Below are 20,930 nucleotides of genomic sequence, written 5' to 3' on the forward strand. Positions count from 1 at the left end.
CTGTGCATCCTTGTAACTGGGCCATCCGCCAATCAGAGCTCGCGGGCCAGCAGCCAATCAGGAGCCGGCCAGCGAGCTTTGATTGGTGGACGGCCCAGTCACAGGGAAGTGAGGGGGAAGGAGACGCGCGGTGTGCGGTGCTCTCCTCGGTGACATCACAGGACTGCAGGGGGACACCAGACTGTCCTCTCCCCGCCCGGCAGCAGCAGCAACAACGGTGAGTGCTGCTGCTGGGAAATGTGCACTGTGGGGGCATAGCAGTTTGTGGCACTCTGGGGGCATAGCAGTTTGTGGCACTGTGGGGGCATACCAGCTTTTTGGCACTGTGGGGGCATACCAGCTTTCTGGCACCGTAGGGGCATACCTGGGCCCGGGTGGTGCATACCTGGCACCGTGGGGGGCATATGTGTATCTGGCACTATTGGGGGCATATGTATATATGGCACTGCACTATTGGAGGTATATTTGTATCACACCCACCCAAGGGGTCAAAATAGACTACACCCCTTTTTTTGGCGCATGCGCCTTCGGCGCACGCATGATGTCGGCTCTTTAGCTTGACTACCGATATTTTTCGGCTCTTTACCTCTGACCGGTTGGCCACCCCTGGTCTAGACTATCCTCAGGTGTCACACAGACTGACCTGTTGTTTTTATTTTACACCCAGGTTTCACGGGCATCAAGATGCCAATCTGTCCGTGCTACACTGCTCTTCGGTGCTAATTGGGATATAAAGGAACATGATGTGAGGACGCTTGGTTCACCACTCTCCTTCATCTGCAAGGACCATTACGAAATGGACACCAAAGGATGAAGTGTCAGCTTATGGGGACAATACCGAAATGTCTCACAAACTCAGCACCAAGGGGTACGTCAGATCTACATTGCAGGGTGACAATAACACTGCAGCCATGTGTGGGCTACATGCGAAAGCAGCCAGTATATACACTTCATGCAGTAGAATACATGCATTTACCCCTTGCAATGGAACATTCACTGTCCAGGTGCAGAGAACAGTAACTTTATACGTCGCTCCTAACTTATACCGCTTTCAGACCGCACTCCGAACACGGCATATTGCCGTGTTCGCGGGGCCTAAACACGGGTCACGGTGCGGTCTGAAAAGGGCAACACGGGTCGAGCAACACGGCTATTCAACCCTGGTATTGACCAGGGTTGAACACGGCTATGACCCGTGTCAACTGCGGTGTGAACGGGTGCCTGGGTCGAGCGACCCGTGTCCCGTTCACAGTATGGAGGAGGCAGCACTGTCAGCTCCAAGTACTGCCTCCTCCCGAGCCCCCGATGACGCGCCGCAGCCCAGCACCGCCCCATGTGACGTCACCGACTCGGCAATATGCCGTGTCGGTGTCGGAACTTTCAGACCGCATTGCCGTGTTGCTCTGGGGATGGGACCCGTGTCCTAATCCCGTGTGCGACACGGCATTTGCGGTCTGAAAGTAGTATAAGACTCCGCTCAAGTGTTAAACTTAAACTGTGGTCTGTAGTATAACCCATCAGTCAGATGTAAAGGTATGTACACTATATACATCAGCTTGGGTCACACACTGGACTTACAGGACTAAGGTATAGACACACCATCAGCCAAGAGGGATCCTGGTGCCCGGAAGTCAACTATTAACCTGTAATGTGCTGTACAACCTAGTGATACCTTCATGACTACAGTCTGACAGATTCATACAGGAGACCTAATGTCAAAAACAACCCAGAAAATTCACGTCAACCTTTCCAATGTCTACCTTTTTGCTTTTTTGTCAACTTGAACACAAAACTGAGAAAAGCTGCAAACTCTATAACGGAGGAGAGGGGAGTATATAGGACAGAGAGATATAATCCTGTGAAACATTGCCCCCAAGTGGCTATATTTATATAGCACCAGCATAATTCGTGCTTTCCAGAGAAAAAACCAACAGAAACAAACTACCTGTATTGGTGAAATAAAGAAAAGTCAATATTTTACTCTTATATACATGGGTCAAAAAATTTCCCGTCAGGCTGCTCCCGGCTACTTCTTGGCAAAAACATTGTGAAACGTCTCTCATCTGCATACCCATTGTACAATATAGTGACAAGGCAGTAAATGGAGAAATACAGTAAGTGCCACTATAAAGATGGTGATGCCTAGAAGCTCTTTCTTCAGAGAGAACATACAAACCTCCTACCTAGCCCCATACACAGCGATACCATCCTGTCACTGCTATCACTGCGGCTGCTGTAACCATAGTGAGTCAGAGAGAACGTACAAACCTTCTACCTAGCCCCATACATAGCGATACCATCCTGTCACCGCTATCACTCTGGCTGCTGTAACCATAGTGAGTCAGAGAGAACGTACAAACCTCCTACCTAGCCTCATACACAGCGATACCATCCTGTCACTGCTATCACTCCGGCTGCTGTAACCATAGTGAGTCAGAGAGAACGTACAAACCTTCTACCTAGCCCCATACATAGCGATACCATCCTGTCACTGCTATCACTCCGGCTGCTGTAACCATAGTGAGTCAGAGAGAACGTACAAACCTTCTACCTAGTCCCATACACAGCGATACCATCCTGTCACTGCTATCACTCCGGCTGCTGTAACCATAGTGAGTCAGAGAGAACGTACAAACCTTCTACCTAGTCCCATACACAGCGATACCATCCTGTCACTGCTATCACTGCGGCTGCTGTTACCATAGTGAGTCAGAGAGAACGTACAAACCTCCTACCTAGCCCCATACACAGGGATACCATCCTGTCACTGCTATCACTCCGGCTGCTGTAACCATAGTGAGTCAGAGAGAACGTACAAATCTTCTACCTAGCCCCATACACAGCGATACCATCCTGTCACTGCTATCACTGCGGCTGCTGTAACCATAGAGAGTCAGAGAGAACGTATAAACCTCCTACCTAGCCCCATACACAGCGATACCATCCTGTCACCGCTATCACTCTGGCTGCTGTAACCATAGTGAGTCAGAGAGAACGTACAAATCTTCTACCTAGCCCCATACACAGCGATACCATCCTGTCACTGCTATCACTCCGGCTGCTGTAACCATAGTGAGTCAGAGAGAACGTACAAACCTCCTACCTAGCCCCATACACAGCGATACCATCCTGTCACTGCTATCACTCCGGCTGCTGTAACCATAGTGAGTCAGAGAGAACATACAAACCTCCTACCTAGCCCCATACACAGCGATACCATCCTGTCACTGCTATCACTCCGGCTGCTGTAACCATAGAGAGTCAGAGAGAACGTATAAACCTCCTACCTAGCCCCATAAACAGCGATACCATCCTGTCACCGCTATCACTGCGGCTGCTGTAACCATAGTGAGTCGGAGAGAGAACGTACAAACCTTCTACCTAGCCCCATACACAGCGATCCAATCCTGTCAGTGCTATCACTGCGGCTGCTGTAACCATAGAGAGTCAGAGAGAACGTACAAACCTTCTACCTAGCCCCATACATAGCGATACCATCCTGTCACCGCTATCACTCTGGCTGCTGTAACCATAGTGAGTCAGAGAGAACGTACAAACCTTCTACCTAGCCCCATACATAGCGATACCATCCTATCACTGCGGCTGCTGTAACCATAGTGAGTCAGAGAGAACGTACAAACCTTCTACCTAGTCCCATACACAGCGATACCATCCTGTCACTGCTATCACTCCGGCTGCTGTAACCATAGAGAGTCAGAGAGAACGTATAAACCTCCTACCTAGCCCCATAAACAGCGATACCATCCTGTCACCGCTATCACTCCGGCTGCTGTAACCATAGTGAGTCAGAGAGAACGTATAAACCTCCTACCTAGCCCCATACACAGCGATACCATCCTGTCACCGCTATCACTGCGGCTGCTGTCACCATAGAGAGTCAGAGAGAACATACAAACCTCCTATCTAGCCCCATACACAGCGATACCATCCTGTCACTGCTATCACTCCGGCTGATGTAACCATAGTGAGTCGGAGAGAGAACGTACAAACCTTCTACCTAGCCCCATACACAGCGATCCAATCCTGTCAGTGCTATCACTGCGGCTGCTGTAACCATAGAGAGTCAGAGAGAGAACGTACAAACCTCCTACCTAGCCCCATACACAGCGATACCATCCTGTCACTGCTATCACTGCGGCTGCATAGTGAGTCAGGGAGAACGTATAAACCTCCACCTAGCCCCATACACAGCGATGCCATCCTGTCACTGCGGCTGCGGTAACCATAGTGAGTCACAGAGAACGTACAAACCTTCTACCTAGTCCCATACACAGCAATACCATCCTGTCACTGCTATTACTCCGGCTGCTGTAACCATAGAGAGTCAGAGAGAATGTACAAACCTCCTACCTAGCTACATACACAGCGATACCATCCTGTCACTGCTATCACTGCGGCTGCTGTAACCATAGTGAGTCAGAGAGAGAACGTACAAACCTCCTACCTAGCCCCATACACAGCGATACCATCCTGTCATCGCTATCACTCCGGCTGATGTAACAATAAGCAGCCAGTGATAACAACAGCTGGAAGTGATCTCCCAATATCAGTACCTCCCCGGATAGCACCTGCTGACTATAGAGACTCGGATCCCGTTCTAGTGATCTCCGCACTGAATGCAGCCTGAAGCCGACCGACTACTGTGCAATATACAGAGGCTGCAATGCTAAGAATTGCAGCAATTTATGAGAATTCTCAGAGAAAAGGGGCGAACACAGAGAGACAACAGAGAAGGAAGAAACACAGGGGATTATAACATGGAGCGCTCAGGAAACGTACAGATAATGTATAATCGGTGCAGATTACTGATATATCCCATAGGACGGAGGAGGCCGAAGCACATCGTAAGCAGGTATAATAGTATATAGCAGGGGTTCTCAAACTCGGTCCTTGGAACCCCACACAGTTCACCCGACAGGTGCACTCATTACTCACTGATCCATTTTAAAACATCCGCAGGTGGAGCTCATTATTTCCCTTGATTCTGGGAGGAGAAAACATGCCCTGTGTTGGGTCCTGAGGACTGAGTTCCAGAACGTGTGATATATAGTATAAAGGACAGTGGATCAAATGTATTAAGCCTTAACACATGATAAAGAGGAGAATCATAAAGTACCAATCAGCTCCTAACAGTCATTTCCCAAACACAGTCTGTAACATGACTGTTAGAATTGCCTTCGGCAGCAGCCCATAGAAGCTGTATCACTGTCCCAGCGCCTGTACACTGCAGATGCACAGTATCGGCCTCAATACTGTGAATGCACAGACCCTGGATTCTATGGGCTGCAGCCGAAGCAGCCCAGAGAGGCATCCCGGAGAGAGGGAACACCTCCCAATGGGACTGCCTTGGGTGACTGGCAGTGCCTTCCTATTGGATGTCCGACCTGCCAGTCACAGTGCAGCCAGTGCAGTCTCACAGACTGCATCTGGTTCCACTTATCAAGAGCACAGAGGTGGATTTTACCTGAGGGGGGGATTTTACCCATAGGTAAAAACCGCCACTGGTCGGCAATAAGATACCATTTACAATTTAACATTTGAGCTACAGAAAGCTGACATGGCCACAGCCATTATGTTAGATAAACCAATATTCGCAAGTGTCAGGAAACGGAGAATAGTTAAAGCTCCACCCCCAGGTTCTGATTGGCCCAGAGATGACCATCAGTTGGTGAAATCGTCAATGGTTATCCATTGCATGGTTGGTAACCATGGATGGCCACTCGCATTGCTGCCATTATTGCGAGAAGTGAAGGAGGTGTGGCCAGAGCTGCTGTGTGGGCGTGGCCAGTGCCAGCCTACAACTGTCAGATAAAGCAGAAAGAAATTATCAACCAATGAGCTCCTGTCATTTTTCAAACACCGGCAGTTCAATGCTGATTGGCTGGTACTAGATCTCTCTTCTCCTTTTCTCTCAACAAGAGTTATTTAATCTCCCCCTAATCTTTATAACTGTTAGAAATAAAGGAGTACATTTATAATAATCATGGCCAACCGTGTGGGCAGCTGGGTGACTGCTCAGGATGCTGTCATGCAGGTGACGGACCCTATTTTTTGAGGAGCCTTGAGTCCGTAGTGCACCCACCTCACTGTAATTGGTCTGTCCCTGATTTTCCTCTAGAACCAGGAATAAAACCTTTCAGCCTCTTCACAGAAAACCCCAACGGCTTTGCAGTGCTATATAAATACTCTTCATGCTGTCACACAACTTATCGCTAGGTGGGGCGGCAAATTGCGGCACTGCAGCCGAAAGAGGCAGGAACCTGCGGTGTAATCGGGCTGTACACCAGGCTCCGAGCACATACAAGATTAAAAGATCGGTTAAAAAAAAAATACTGGCAGTTAATACAGAGAAAACAAATCGAGTCCCAAGTGCGTAAAACGTTCTTTTTTATCTCTCGCTTAACCCCATCACCCACATGGAGCGATGTCATTCTGCCCTGTCGCAGCGTTTGATATCCCGCCACCCAACAGGTGAACGGGCTGCAGCGCACGGGGAAAATGAATTAAATCTGGCACAGCGTGTACAAATTGCCCTATACAAATGATCAAACGCTGCCTTGCAAGTCTTACGGATCAAAGCCGGCGTCCCACCTGTTGTCTGCTATACAAATTACACTCCGACAACATTAACACTAGAAAAGGAATTTCACAGTGGCGCTAATGCTTTGTTGTACTCCCGGTGACCACGGGGGGAAGTTGGAGAACAACAATTGGATCTAATTACCATGTCTGTCGTTCCCAGCGAGGGAGGAAAAAGGGACTTTCAGGCCTCTTTCTACTGTACAATTGCTCTCCGCATCACCTGTGGCCTCTCCCTGTGACACAAGTTTCCCGAAGCCCTGACAAGTGTCACATTAAAGGCCCTTCAACACAAATAAGCGCACATTTCCGAGGAGAGACGGATAATAACAGGCGTGCAAGTAAGGCTGCCGGAGGCTGTATAGCTGTGGTGCTGCCAGGTTACAGCACATCCAGCTAGGCTTCTGCAGAAACCATTAAAGGGACTGGGGACACAACACTGTCCTGGGATGATCTGGGGCTAGCACGGGGAGATGTGATGTTCTCCTGCTGTGCAGGCTGCAGGCTCACGTCTCTAACTCGTTAACAAAGAACACCACACAACGCTTATTCTCAGGAGGGGTCAATAATATACTCAAGGGATAAAAGCTAAAATATCGCACATTTATTAAGACACACATAATAAAATTTCATTTTGATTATATTTTTATAATATAAGATTATTGACAATAAAGTTAGAAAGTATAAAAGGGGGTGCAGACTTTCTTTATAGGAATGCACTTAATAATCAGTGGCGATGCCCCGTTCCTATTTGTGGCCTTCATATTCAGGATAGGTATTTTAATTTCCAAAATGGCACACAGTCTCAACACTCATGATATTGGGGTCCAGTTGCTGATCACTCCCTGATACCAAAAGCAGGGTCAGACCTGGGTTATTTATGCGATGTGAAAGGGGTAGTGTGGAATGGACATCCCTGGAGTGGAGATGTAGCAGCACTTGTTGCCGCGCCAATCGACATGTGAGACATATATGCTGATTGGCGCTTTGGAACGCCACACGCGTGCATCTAATTCGTTCCCAAGCTGTGGGCGCGCCAAACAGGCAGAGTGGTCGTGGTGTAGCAACTATGTGCGCAGCTATATCTGCAAGGAGGTGCGGTCACAGATGAAATCACTGTCATCTCATTGGATAAGAGGTAAGGAGGTGTAGGCACAGAAGAAATCACTGTCATCTCATTGGATAAGAGGTAAGGAGGTGCAGTCACAGAGGAAATCGGTCATCTCATTGGATAAGAGGCAAGTAGGTGTAGGCACAGAGGAAAACACTGTTATCTCATTGGATAAGAGGTAAGGAGCTGCAGTCACAGAGGAAATCACTGTCATCTCATTGGATAAGAGGTTTGGAGGTGCAGTCACAGAGGAAATTGGTCATCTCATTGGGTAAGAGGTAAGGAGATGCAGGCACAGAGGCCATCACTGTCATCTCATTGGATAAGAGGTAAGGAGGTGCAGTCACAGAGGACATCACTGTCATTTCATTGGATAAGTAGTATGGAGGTCAAATTATTGACCAAGTGGACTAACACCACCAGCAGAAACCCATAGTAAGCATGCCTGGATGAGCCCGCTGTCTATTGCCGTTATGTATCCTAGCACCATCCTTATAACAGGTGCTCTGCATGCCCCCTCCAGTGACTCCGGCACGATTTGCTCACCCAACACAGGGCCTCCAAGTCCTGAATAGGAAAAATTCCAATTTAAAGCACAGAGGAGGAAAAAACAAATCCACAGCAGAAGGCAGAGAGAGAAGGGTTCTCTTTTTATGCAGGGCTCAGCAAATACATCGTTCTCTGCAGACAGAAAATAAGATTCAACAATTCCGCCACTTACAGCCACAATAGATCAGACAGCCTGGGAATAAGAACCGCGCCAGCGCCTAGTGCTGCACTCAATTTATAACCCGGGCGCTGAGGAGCGAATATGGAAGCAAGATTCTCATTGTCGTTTCATCATCCAGGAGTCAGATTTATACAATGGGCACATTAAACTCCTTTAACAAGCTCAGTTCGTAACGACTCCGCTAATGATATATGAATGCGGGCAAAGCAAGAAAAAACCCATAATGCATTACTACGCAGGGAATTGCAAGTTATATCTGGGAATGTGTCAGTAATAAGACATCATATTCATTATAAACAACTCCGTACAAAGCTGGGCAGGAGAACGCAGCGCGTTCGGGTCTTATCTGAGCGCAATGCAATGAACAAGTGTCAAAAAAGAAACGGGGCTACAATTATTAAGGGGCGTATATCAATGCCGCTGTATCCGCAGCTAATGCTGTATTTAAAGGGGCGATAAGATTAAATAAAAACAGATCATTTTCGCTGCCTTGTTCTAGTGTTTTATCAGTTTACTACAGGGACGTGCAGTCAGGGGAGGCAGGGGAGGCAGAGCCTCCCCTGTCATTAATGTTTAATATAATAATACAATACAAAGAAAATACTTATGACACATATTATGTGTCATAAGTATATGCTTTGTATTATTACACTCATTTTGACTGTTTAAAATTTTTTTTTTATTAGCTTAGGAGGCACCAAGAGCGGTGCCTCCCGCTGTACATATTAAAGTAACAAACACAGGGGTGGGCAGTGGGCAGGGCTGAGAACCGAGCTCAGTTAAAAGCTCGTTTAAAAAAGATGCATAGGCGGCACCTATAGCGGTGCCTCGGTGACAGGGACGTGCATTCTGCCTATATGAAAGCACGCCCCTGTCACTGAGGCAGAAGTGATTGGACAGTGGCGCTGTCTCAGTGACAGGGGCAGCTTTCATAAAGGCAGAAAGCGCGTCCCTGAACCCTGGCTGCTATAGGTGAGGTGCCGCTTTTAGCAGTGTTTTTAAAGGTGGACGAGCTGTGCAACCGCTGCACAGCTCGTCTGCTGCCTTGTATTGCCGGGTATGGGGGACGAAACTGGGCTGAGCCGAGCTGCCAGCGCCCGCTGTTATCTGGCACCGGCACCCGCTCTGCTCCCCATTACCGTCCGGGGACTCACTGCCCGCCGCTCGGTCCTGTGCCTGTCCCAGGACGGGACGCTGCCGTGCAGTCTGCTGCCTTGTATTGCCGGGTGTGGGGGGCGGAGCTGGGCTGAGCCGAGCTGCCAGCGCCCGCTGTTATCTGGCACCGGCACCCGCTTTGCTCCCCATTACTGCCCGGCGCTCGGTCCTGTGCCTGGGTGCCTGTCCCAGGACGGGACGCTGCCGTGCAGTCTGCTGCCTTGTATTGCAGGGTGTGGGGGGCAGAGCTGGGCTGAGCCGAGCTGCCAGCGCCCGCTGTTATCTGGCACCGGCACCCGCTTTGCTCCCCATTACTGCCCGGCGCTCGGTCCTGTGCCTGGGTGCCTATCCCAGGACGGGACGCTGCTGTGCAGTCTGCTGCCTTGTATTGCAGGGTGTGGGGGGCAGAGCTGGGCTGAGCCGAGCTGCCAGCGCCCGCTGTTATCTGGCACCGGCACCCGCTCTGCTCCCCATTACCGTCCGGGGACTCACTGCCCGGCGCTCGGTCCTGTGCCTGGGTGCCTGTCCCAGGACGGGACGCTGCCGTGCAGTCTGCTGCCTTGTATTGCCGGGTGTGGGGGGCAGAGCTGGGCTGAGCCGAGCTGCCAGCGCCCGCTGTTATCTGGCACCGGCACCCGCTTTGCTCCCCATTACTGCCCGGCGCTCGGTCCTGTGCCTGGGTGCCTGTCCCAGGACGGGACGCTGCCGTGCAGTCTGCTGCCTTGTATTGCAGGGTGTGGGGGGCAGAGCTGGGCTGAGCCGAGCTGCCAGCGCCCGCTGTTATCTGGCACCGGCGCCCGCTGTTATCTGGCACCGGCACCCGCTCTGCTCCCCATTACCGTCCGGGGACTCACTGCCCGGCGCTCGGTCCTGTGCCTGGGTGCCTGTCCCAGGAGGGACGCTGCCGTCACAGCTGCTGTGCAGTCTGCTGCCTGCCTAGGTATCCATAAGCGGTTCCTGGGCTGCCGCTAAACGGTAATTTGTGTTTGGGTATGGAGGGTGGGTGCTGTGTTTTTTTTCTAAAGTGGCATACTGTAGGTTTATTTGTGTTTGGAGGGTGGGGGCTGTGTTTTTTTTTTAAGTGGCGTACTGTAGGTTTATTTGTGTTTGTGTTATGAGACAGACATGTGTGTTTGTGTTGTGACAGAGGTGTGTATCTGTATGTATTTGTGTAAAGTGACAGGTGTGTGTTTGTGTAAAGTGACAGAGGTGTGCACTGTTTCTGTGTGTTTTTTAAATTAAGTATATTGGCCCAATGTACTGGCCTCTGAGTTTATTGGCTGTGCGGGGTGCTGGCTGAACTCAGAGGTTCTATTAAAGAGGCAGACATTTACAAGGCAAAACCATGCATTGATTGACCTTTTAAATAAAACCTCAGAGTTTGGCCATCACCCCGCACAGCCACTGAACTCAGACGCTAGTACTTCATTTAAAAATATACTTATTTTACACAAACACACAGAAACCATACACACCGCTGTCACTTTACACAAACACACACCTCTGTCACAACACAAACACACACAAGTCTGTCCCTTAAGAGGCTAGCACTAGTTAGTACTGCATGGTTTTTTTTTTAAGTGAAAAGGTATGTGGGCATATCCCATGGAGGCTTGGTGGAGCCAGCGACGACGGGTCTGTGCCGAGCGCTGGGTCCAGGAGCTGCTCTGCCAGGTCTCTGCTGCTTATGCAGGGGGCAGCTACCGCACCTGCCTGTCAGTGCAGAAACAGCCCGAACCCAATGCTCCCCACAGAGCCTGGTGGCACTGGCTCCACCAAGCCAGTGCCTCACCAACCACAAACCTCACCGCACGTCACTGCTTTACTATCGTCTCCTGGTTAGTACGTACAGTATGTGCTTGATCGTATAGTGCAGCCTCTGTATTACATCAGCTGCGTTGGGTGCTGGAGGTCGGGATTCTGAAGGAGGGTACACCAACATCGGAATCCCGGCTGTAAAATGCCCGACACACCACAGATAGTATATACACATCATTGTGTGCCACCTATCAGTAACTACTACCAGGGCTACACAGAATGCCCTGACCACATTATGCCACACAGGTGATGTAGCTGTGTGTGTTGGGGCCCCCAGGCAGCCTCCTGCATGCACAGATGATTATCCACTGCTGAAGAGGATATTCCAGAAAATGGATTAAATCAATTAGGGGAAATGTTTTACAAAAGTGATACAAACTTAGTGGGTGCCTTCACTGTCTAGTTATGGGGTCTACATGTCCCTGCCAACAATATAGAATAATAATAATAATAATTATAAACCATTGTTCCTCACGGCTCTTACCGTCATTGAGATCTTGCAGGAGGTTTTCCTGGCTGGAGAAATCCAGCTTGACTTTGATGTACACGGTGAAAGTTGCCGTATTCCCAGGCTTCAGGGGCAGCTGGGGGAGAGTCTTCTCTAGGTCCCAGGTCAGGAAGTCTCCGTACAGTTTCTCTGCATAAACCAGAAGGAAGACGAATCAGTGCTGGATTACACCCATCAAGCAAATGCTGTATTATACCTGTATAGGGTCTATTTCCAGAGTCATTTGGAGCCCCATATAATACCTACTTATACATAAATCACAGAGATGTAATATCTTTCCCCTGGGTCTCACCATTAAGGTATGGGGTTGGGAAATGTTTTACATGCCCGCTTTCCAAACCAGCTATTAGCCAGTAAATGTTTACAAGCCTATTCAATTCTGTATGTTATTGGCCTTTTACTGAATGGGAAAAGCCGCACTGCTGGATTGTTCCATGTGGGCCCACAGGTAAAGTGTTCCTCTGTGCTACAGGACTTCCCAGCCTGCCCCAGCACCGGCAGCAATAGGTGTATATTCATGAGAACTCTTCTACACAGGACTCTGCGTTTCAGCGTGTGTCCATGTCTTCTTCAGGAGCTGCTATGAGGTGTTCAGCCTGCAGAGATTGCATCCATTGTACCAGTCCAGTTCTATGTTCCTTAAGGCCAGAGGGATGCAGTTGAAATCCCGACCGCCGAAATCCCGGCACTTTGTCCCTCTGTAGGTGTCCACGACACCCATAGACGGAGAATAAATTAGTGTGCCGAGCGTAGCGAGGCACCGGGCCTAATGCGTGGCGAGCAAAGCGAGCGCGTAAGGGGGGGGGGGGGGGGGCGATCCACGTCCCCCCTTGTCGGGATTTCTGTGGTCTGGATTTTGACCGATTTAAACCACTCCAGGGCCAGATGTATCAAGCTTTAAAAAGTGATAACATGGAGAGTGATAAACAGTCAGTCAATCAGCTCCTACCTGTCATGTTACAGGCTGGGTTTGAAAAATGACAGCTAGGAGCTGATTGGCTGGTTGTTTAGGGTTAGGATCGTTTGGTCTACAGCATGTTGGTCGACACCTTTATGTCGACATGGGGAAGGTCGACATGGTTCTAGGTCGGCATGGGACAATTTTGGCATGGGTCTAGGTCGACAGTTCAAAAGTTCGACAGCCAAAAGGTCGACTTGGGGTGTTTCACTGTTTTTTACCCGAATGTCGACATGGACACAGCTTCCAGTGCACCACATCCCCTCGCTTCGCTCGCCATGCTTCGGGCACTGTTTTATTCTCCCACCACGCCCTAGTGGGTTGTAGGGCATGAAATACCGCCTGTTGGCACATGGCTCAAAAAAACAGTGAAAAGCACCATGTCAACATTTTGACTGTCAACCTAATGCTTGTGTCGACCTAATGACATGTCGACCTTGACCCATGTCGACCCAATGGTGTCGACCAACATGCTGTAGACCAAATGACCGTATCCCAGTTGTTTATCACTCTCCATTGTATCATTTTTGAAGCTGGATTCATCTGGCCTTAAATCTGCTATCTTCCCAGAAGCACCCTCGTCTCAATGGGTATGGATCATTGGATAGACAACAATTAGGTCGACAAGCATTAGGTCCAGACCACTAGGTCGACAGGGTCATAAGGACAACATGGAGTTTTCACTTTTTTTTCTCTCCCGGATTTCGACACAGTCGACACGGGCACTGAAATGTGGCACTGCGCTCCCCATGCTTTGGGCACGGTGTCTCGCTACGCTGGCGCACACAAAAAAAGGAAAGTAAAAAAACCCATGTCGTCCTTTTGACTGTCGATCCTAATGCTTGTGTCAACCTAACGATCCTGTTGGCCTAAACTATGTCGACCTTTATACATGTCGACCTAGTGGTGTCGACCTAATGCTTGAAGGTCCCATCCCAATGATTCCAGAGCTGTTAGTTACACTTCATAATGGCCTAGTGGCTGGCGCGCTGTATCATGTATGCCGGCGCTATGTATCACACTGTGCCCAGATGGAGAGCGGGTGATGCTGGAGAAGGCACCAGGCGCGAGGCCTCAGCATAAAGTAGATTAGTAGCACAACCTGTTAGGAGGGGAAAGCCAGATCCTCACGGAAATCCATCATTTGGGCAGATTAATGCACCTGTCTCTGCCACACCAGTCTAGCAGCACAAGTAACAAAACATCGTAGCAAGATAGAGGCGGCTGTCTAATACAATAATATCTGCTCATACACGTGTCACTCCCTGCATAGGACTCTCTGCCATCTACACCGCAGCCTCGCCGCATTCCCAGGGGAGGACGCCGCAGGATAATGGTCGGGCACGGAAGAGAACATTCTATTGGTTATCATTTTCTTATTTAGAAGAAAAAAGAAACAAAAATATAATAGTGTAGCTGGCAACGTGATGTTTCCGTATTAGCTAATGTAGGGCACAGCGCGGGGACGGAACTGCAGCATAAAATAGATTAATATTTTCACCACGCTCATCCAGACCAAGAGACCAATAACGTGTCACCACTCTCATCCAGACCAAGAGACCAATAACGTGTCACCCCGCTCATACAGACCAAGAGACCAACAACGTGTCACCACGCTCACCTAGACCAAGAGACCAATAACGTGTCACCACGCTCATCCAGACCAAGAGACCAATAACGTGTCACCACGCTCATCCAGACCAAGAGACCAATAACGTGTCACCACGCTCATCCAGACCAAGAGACCAATAACGTGTCACCACACTCATACAGACCAAGAGACCAATAACATGTCACCACGCTCATCTAGACCAAGAGACCAATAACGTGTCACCACGCTCATCCAGACCAAGAGACCAATAACGTGTCACCACGCTCATCCAGACCAAGAGACCAATAACGTGTCACCACGCCCATCCAGACCAAGAGACCAATAACGTGTCATCCAGACCAAGAGACCAATAACGTGTCACCACGCTCATCCAGACCAAGAGACCAATAACGTGTCATCCAGACCAAGAGACCAATAACGTGTCACCTCGCTCATCCAGACCAAGAGACCAATAACGTGTCACCACGCTCATCCAGACCAAGAGACCAATAACGTGTCACCACGCTCATCCAGACCAAGAGACCAATAACGTGTCACCACGCCCATCCAGACCAAGAGACCAATAACGTGTCACCATGTCCATCCAGACCAAGAGACCAATAACGTGTCATCCAGACCAAGAGACCAATAACGTGTCACCACGCTCATCCAGACCAAGAGACCAATAACGTGTCATCCAGACCAAGAGACCAATAACGTGTCACCACGCTCATCCAGACCGAGACCAATAACGCGACATCATGCTCATCCAGACCAAGAGACCAATAACGTGTCACCACGCTCATCCAGACCAAGAGACCAATAACGTGTCACCACGCTCATCCAGACCAAGAGACCAATAACGTGTCACCACGCACATCCAGACCAAGAGACCAATAACGTGTCACCACGCACATCCAGACCAAGAGACCAATAACGTGTCACCACGCTCATCCAGACCAAGAGACCAATAACGTGTCACCACGCTCATCCAGACCAAGAGACCAATAACGTGTCACCACGCTCATCCAGACCAAGAGACCAATAACGTGTCATCCAGACCAAGAGACCAATAACGTGTCACCTCGCTCATCCAGACCAAGAGACCAATAACGTGTCACCACGCTCATCCAGACCAAGAGACCAATAACGTGTCACCACGCTCATCCAGACCAAGAGACCAATAACGTGTCACCACGCCCATCCAGACCAAGAGACCAATAACGTGTCACCATGTCCATCCAGACCAAGAGACCAATAACGTGTCATCCAGACCAAGAGACCAATAACGTGTCACCACGCTCATCCAGACCAAGAGACCAATAACGTGTCATCCAGACCAAGAGACCAATAACGTGTCACCACGCTCATCCAGACCGAGACCAATAACGCGACATCATGCTCATCCAGACCAAGAGACCAATAACGTGTCACCACGCTCATCCAGACCAAGAGACCAATAACGTGTCACCACGCTCATCCAGACCAAGAGACCAATAACGTGTCACCACGCACATCCAGACCAAGAGACCAATAACGTGTCACCACGCACATCCAGACCAAGAGACCAATAACGTGTCACCACGCTCATCCAGACCAAGAGACCAATAACGTGTCACCACGCTCATCCAGACCAAGAGACCAATAACGTGTCACCACGCTCATCCAGACCAAGAGACCAATAACGTGTCACCACGCTCATACAGACCAAGAGACCAATAACGTGTCACCACGCTCATCCAGACCAAGAGACCAATAACATGTCACCACTCTCATACAGACCAAGAGACCAATAACGTGGTCCCACGAGGGAGAATAGCTGGTGGCCATTGGGACCCCGAGTGTCGGGGTTTTGACTGTCGGGATCCCGACGTCGGGGTAATGACTGTCGGGATCCCGACTGTAGGGAAACTGTCCGGCACTCGTAGGGAGACAGACGCCCCGTTACCTGTAACCACCCTGTAATATACCCCCAGTGTAGTGAGACAGAGATGCTCCGCTGTTACCTGTAACCACCCTGTAATATACCCCCAGTGTAGTGAGACAGAGACGCTCCGCTGTTACCTGTAACCACCCTGTAATATTCCCCCAGTGTAGTGTAAGGCAGTGTTGCTCCGCTGGATAACACCCCAGCAAAGTGCAGATTAGACAAGCATGTACTCTGAGCGGAGGAAACAGGAAGGAGGATTGATATGCTGCCCGTGCAGCAGCTAATAACCGTGCTATCTGTGCCCAGCAGGACGGCGCCGGCTCCTGGAAACCTGTTTGCAGCTCAGCAGATTTGGCAGCGAGAGCGGCAGCTCCTGACAGGACCCCATTGTAATCAGCACACTACACTGCACTCTCCCTCTCCATGTCCCGCCAAGTGAGAGCAAGCGTGTCACCTGCTAATAACTGCGAATAAAAGGACTTATACAAAGAGTCTCTGCACTCTCACAACATTCTGGCATTTTACACACAATGACAATAATGATTTTACAAAGCTTTGCACAGAGAAAGGTGAGGTGTGCCAGCAGGTTCTAATGCAAGACACTGGGACCTATTCACTAACACTGCGCAGAGTAGCCATGCGCCGTGACCCTAACCACAAATATGTCAATTTATAATTAATATTAATTAGGGCACCGTTTCATTATCCATTGCAGCCTGCATTTCAGTACCTTGGGATGAAAGTGACAAACAGGGACGTATACAAGATGGCACTTGGGTGTAACTATGACAACCATACTGTTATAGGCCTGATGCACGAGGCACCAGACTGAGAGAAGCATGTGACTATAAGGGCCCTCTCTCATTGGCTACATGCAGCGCAGCAAATGGATCCGCCATGCACAGATGACAGAGAGATGTGTAATTACCTCAGGAACATCAAAGTTGTAGGTTGGGAGTTTTGGCAGAGCAGTAAATGGGATTTAACCCTTCGAGTGCCAACAATGTTGAACATATCCACTAAAAATACCAGCGTCGCTCACATTTTGTTATACAAATTCAAATAAAAAATATTGTGTGTAAAAAAAAAAAAAATGATGTCTGGAGACAGTGGGTGGCCTGAAGATGTTGGATATCCCACATCGACGGGCATATACTGTACCTGCATTAGTACACGTGATAATTTAATAATAGCAAGGTAAAAAAAACTAGGTCGACAAGAGGAAGGTCACAGCGAACCATGCAAGGGGACGAGGCGCACTTTTTCAGTGTCCATGTCGACATTTGGGTTAAAAAATAAAGTTGACCTTTTGATTGTCAACCTTTCCCATGTCGATCTAATGCTTGTGTCAACCGATACAGAAATGCAAACTGTATGAATAAAAATATCTACATGGATGAAATTTGGTTGCGAGGACTAAAATACCCTATTTTCTATCAATATGAGCTTACAAGTATGGTGTCACAGAGGCGTCAGAATGAGGCCCCAAATTTACTGATATAAACGGCACCAGAATTCAATTTTAAATTAAATTAGTCGTTAAACTGCATTTATACCTTTGCACTCAGTAGTGACCCATTGCGGAGTGTAACTGCGGAGTTAGCAATCACATCTCTCCAACAACGGTACAGCAGCCCCCCGCCCATCCGACGTCCTGCTTCTAGCCAACTTAAAGTCAGATGACTTGTTAGCCGGAAACAAAAACTTCCCGGCGCCCGTCAATCTCCCGGGTCTATTGGGATCCAGCTAATGCCGCTCTGCGATCAGGTAAATTGAGCAGCCAGCGGGGATTAATTTGACTTTTCTAAAACCAAGAAAAGCACGAGTCGTACGAGGTGGAACACGGCCCGGGCATTAGAGATGCGCACCTGGATGAGGCCGAGAGATTTCCAGAGATGGGTCCTGTAATTAGCCGGCTATCTGCTGCGAGAACCAGACAGGGACTACTTCAGCCCCTGACACCCGGTGCTTTTCAATTAGCTACTGAGAGAATAGGGAGCATTACATTCAGTCTGATACTGCCACAGATATATGTAAATGGCAACGGAACACAATCCCCGCTGTAGATCAATCTCCATAAATTAGTGTGTGTGCGGCTACAGAGCGCGGCTTGGGCAGGAGGAACAGGGATGAATTGTTTTGCAGCTAAAGACATCGCAATTAGATCAAATCAAATTAGAAAAAAAAGCAATATTTATATATACCTGTATACACACACACACATTTAAGAAATGAATGAACAGCTTGCCATTGCAATGGATGACCATCGATGTTTTTACCTATCGAAGGTCATCCACTTTCTTTGACTGATTGGCCTGTGGCAAATTCAAAACATGGGGGTGGTTCTTCACGGGTGTCAGGGGTGGAGCTTCGTGTCCAGGCCGCTTGGGCGAAAAAAAAAAAAAACTATTTGTTTATGCTTGACATCGATGGAGGGAAACCATCTGGTTCCCCCCTCCCCACCCATCGATTGCAAAACTATTATACATCGATCATAAACCATCGATGATTTTGAATCATCGATGGTCAATTGCTATCCCCTGCCACAGAGTGTTAGATCGGAACACAGAAAGTACCAGGGAAGTGGGCAACGGAACAAAAGGGAAGAACAGCTGATCGTCCACCATGGCCCTAACTGTGCGGAGTTTGTATATTCTCACCGTGCTTACGTGGGTTTCCTCCGGGTACTCCGGTTTCCTCCCACATTTCAAAAATATACTGGTAGGCTAATTGGCTCCCAACAAATTAACCCTAGAATGTCTGTGTGTGCGTGTTCACGTGGTAGGGAATGTAGATTGTAAGCTCCACTGGGGCAGGTACTGATGTGAATGTTCAATAATTCTCTGTGACGCACTGCGGAATATGTGTGCGCTATATAAGTAACTGGTAATAATAACGAATGATATAAACTATTATTTGGCTCACTGGAGCGCTTTCCGTTTTCTTTTTCCTACTAGTTACGCTGCAGGTCCTTGGCTGGACCTTACGGAAACAATACCTCGTATACAGTAAGGTTGTTTGCATTGTGTTTCGGTTGCAGATTGCGTTTGGAGTCCAGATATACTACTTGATATCTCAGCTCGTTTAGAGTGGGTGTCAATGGCCCAAGAAAGCCAATATTGTAGACGTGCCAGACACATAATAGACCCAGGACACCTCCTGAAATAGATCAGGAAATCAATATACTCTCCGGCATGCAATATAAAAGTGTCAGAAGGCTTATTCAGCACATATATTATACCCAAACCCCATCCCCTCACCTTCAGCACCTTCCAGTCCCCTGGGAAGCAGATTTCTGGGTTCGAAGAACACCAAGCGATTTACTTCTCAAGGTGGAATCCAAATGATTATTTTTGTATTTTTTTTTTCATTTTTTTTTTTTATTAATGAACAGATAAGAATCTCTCTGCGTAAGGATTCAGTGCTCTATATACTGTAAGTCTATAGCAGGCATTCAGTGCTTCTATATAAAAGTCTATAGCAGGTTTACATTTCCCAGACCACCTAGCTGGTTCACAGATGTTACGGTCACATTTCCCAGACCCCCTAACAGGGGCAAAGGTGCAGTCATTACTAACTGTCGGGTTTCCCAGACCCTCTAGCTCAGAGGTGGGCAACAGGCGGCCCGCGGGCCGCATCCGGCCCGCAAGACGCTTTGGACTGGCCCGCACATATATTAGTATGACAAGCGGCCCGACTACTGCCGCTTGTCATTGTTAGATGTGACCTCGAGCGCAATTAGCATACTGCCGCCGTTAATGTCCGTCTGTGCCTGCCGCGCACAACATTACTGGGAGCGTGGGAGGGGGCGCGATGACGCGGCAGCCGGCTCCTCGCCATTGGTTGGGCGCTGCAGTGTCACCGCGTTCCCTCCCACACTCCCAGAAATGCTGTGCGCAGCAGGCACAGACGGAGACGGGCATTAAGGCGACGGCAGCAATAACAGTGTCCCCGCGTGCCTTCCCAGACTAAAAGAAATTGTGTGCACATCAGGCACAGACTGGCTGCTGGCATAAACTGTAGCAGCAGTATTGAAGTGTCTCCGCATTCCCTGCCAGGCTCCCTTCGGTGCAGGGTGGCAGCAGTAGGGTTTTGGCGGGCTCTCCTGGCTTCCCCCTCTCAAGGAACACCGGTGAATAAATAGTAAAGTAAGGAACAGGCAATTTTATGTGAATTAGTGTTCTGTATATATATCTATTATATATATATCTATATATATATATATATAATATATATCTATATATATATCTATATATCTATATATCTATATTATATATATCTATATATATATATATATATATATATATATATATATATATATATATATATATATAATATAGATATATATATAGATATATATATATATATATATATATACAGTCACACACACCCACACGGTGTATAGGTGTGTGTGTGTACACACACACACACACACACACACACATATATATATACATATACATACATACATACACACCCCCCCACACAGTGTGTATATATATATATATATATATATATATATATATCTC

The 20,930-nt window shown here is 48.5% G+C and overlaps 1 protein-coding gene across 2 annotated transcripts in view; it reads right to left on the bottom strand.

Moving 5' to 3' along the window:
* Positions 1 to 20,930, bottom strand: part of TRAPPC9 (trafficking protein particle complex subunit 9) — a 434,372-nt gene that overhangs the window by 331,767 nt on the left and 81,675 nt on the right. For both annotated transcript variants that reach the window (XM_083144897.1, XM_083144898.1), the window contains exon 16: positions 11,899 to 12,051. In XM_083144897.1, coding sequence (XP_083001023.1) covers positions 11,899 to 12,051 — 153 coding nt within the window. The remainder of the gene's footprint in view (positions 1 to 11,898; positions 12,052 to 20,930) is intronic.

The sequence above is a fragment of the Crinia signifera genome, chromosome 5 (assembly GCF_055691185.1).
Source record: "Crinia signifera chromosome 5, ASM5569118v1, whole genome shotgun sequence".
Taxonomy (NCBI): Eukaryota; Metazoa; Chordata; class Amphibia; order Anura; family Myobatrachidae; genus Crinia; species Crinia signifera.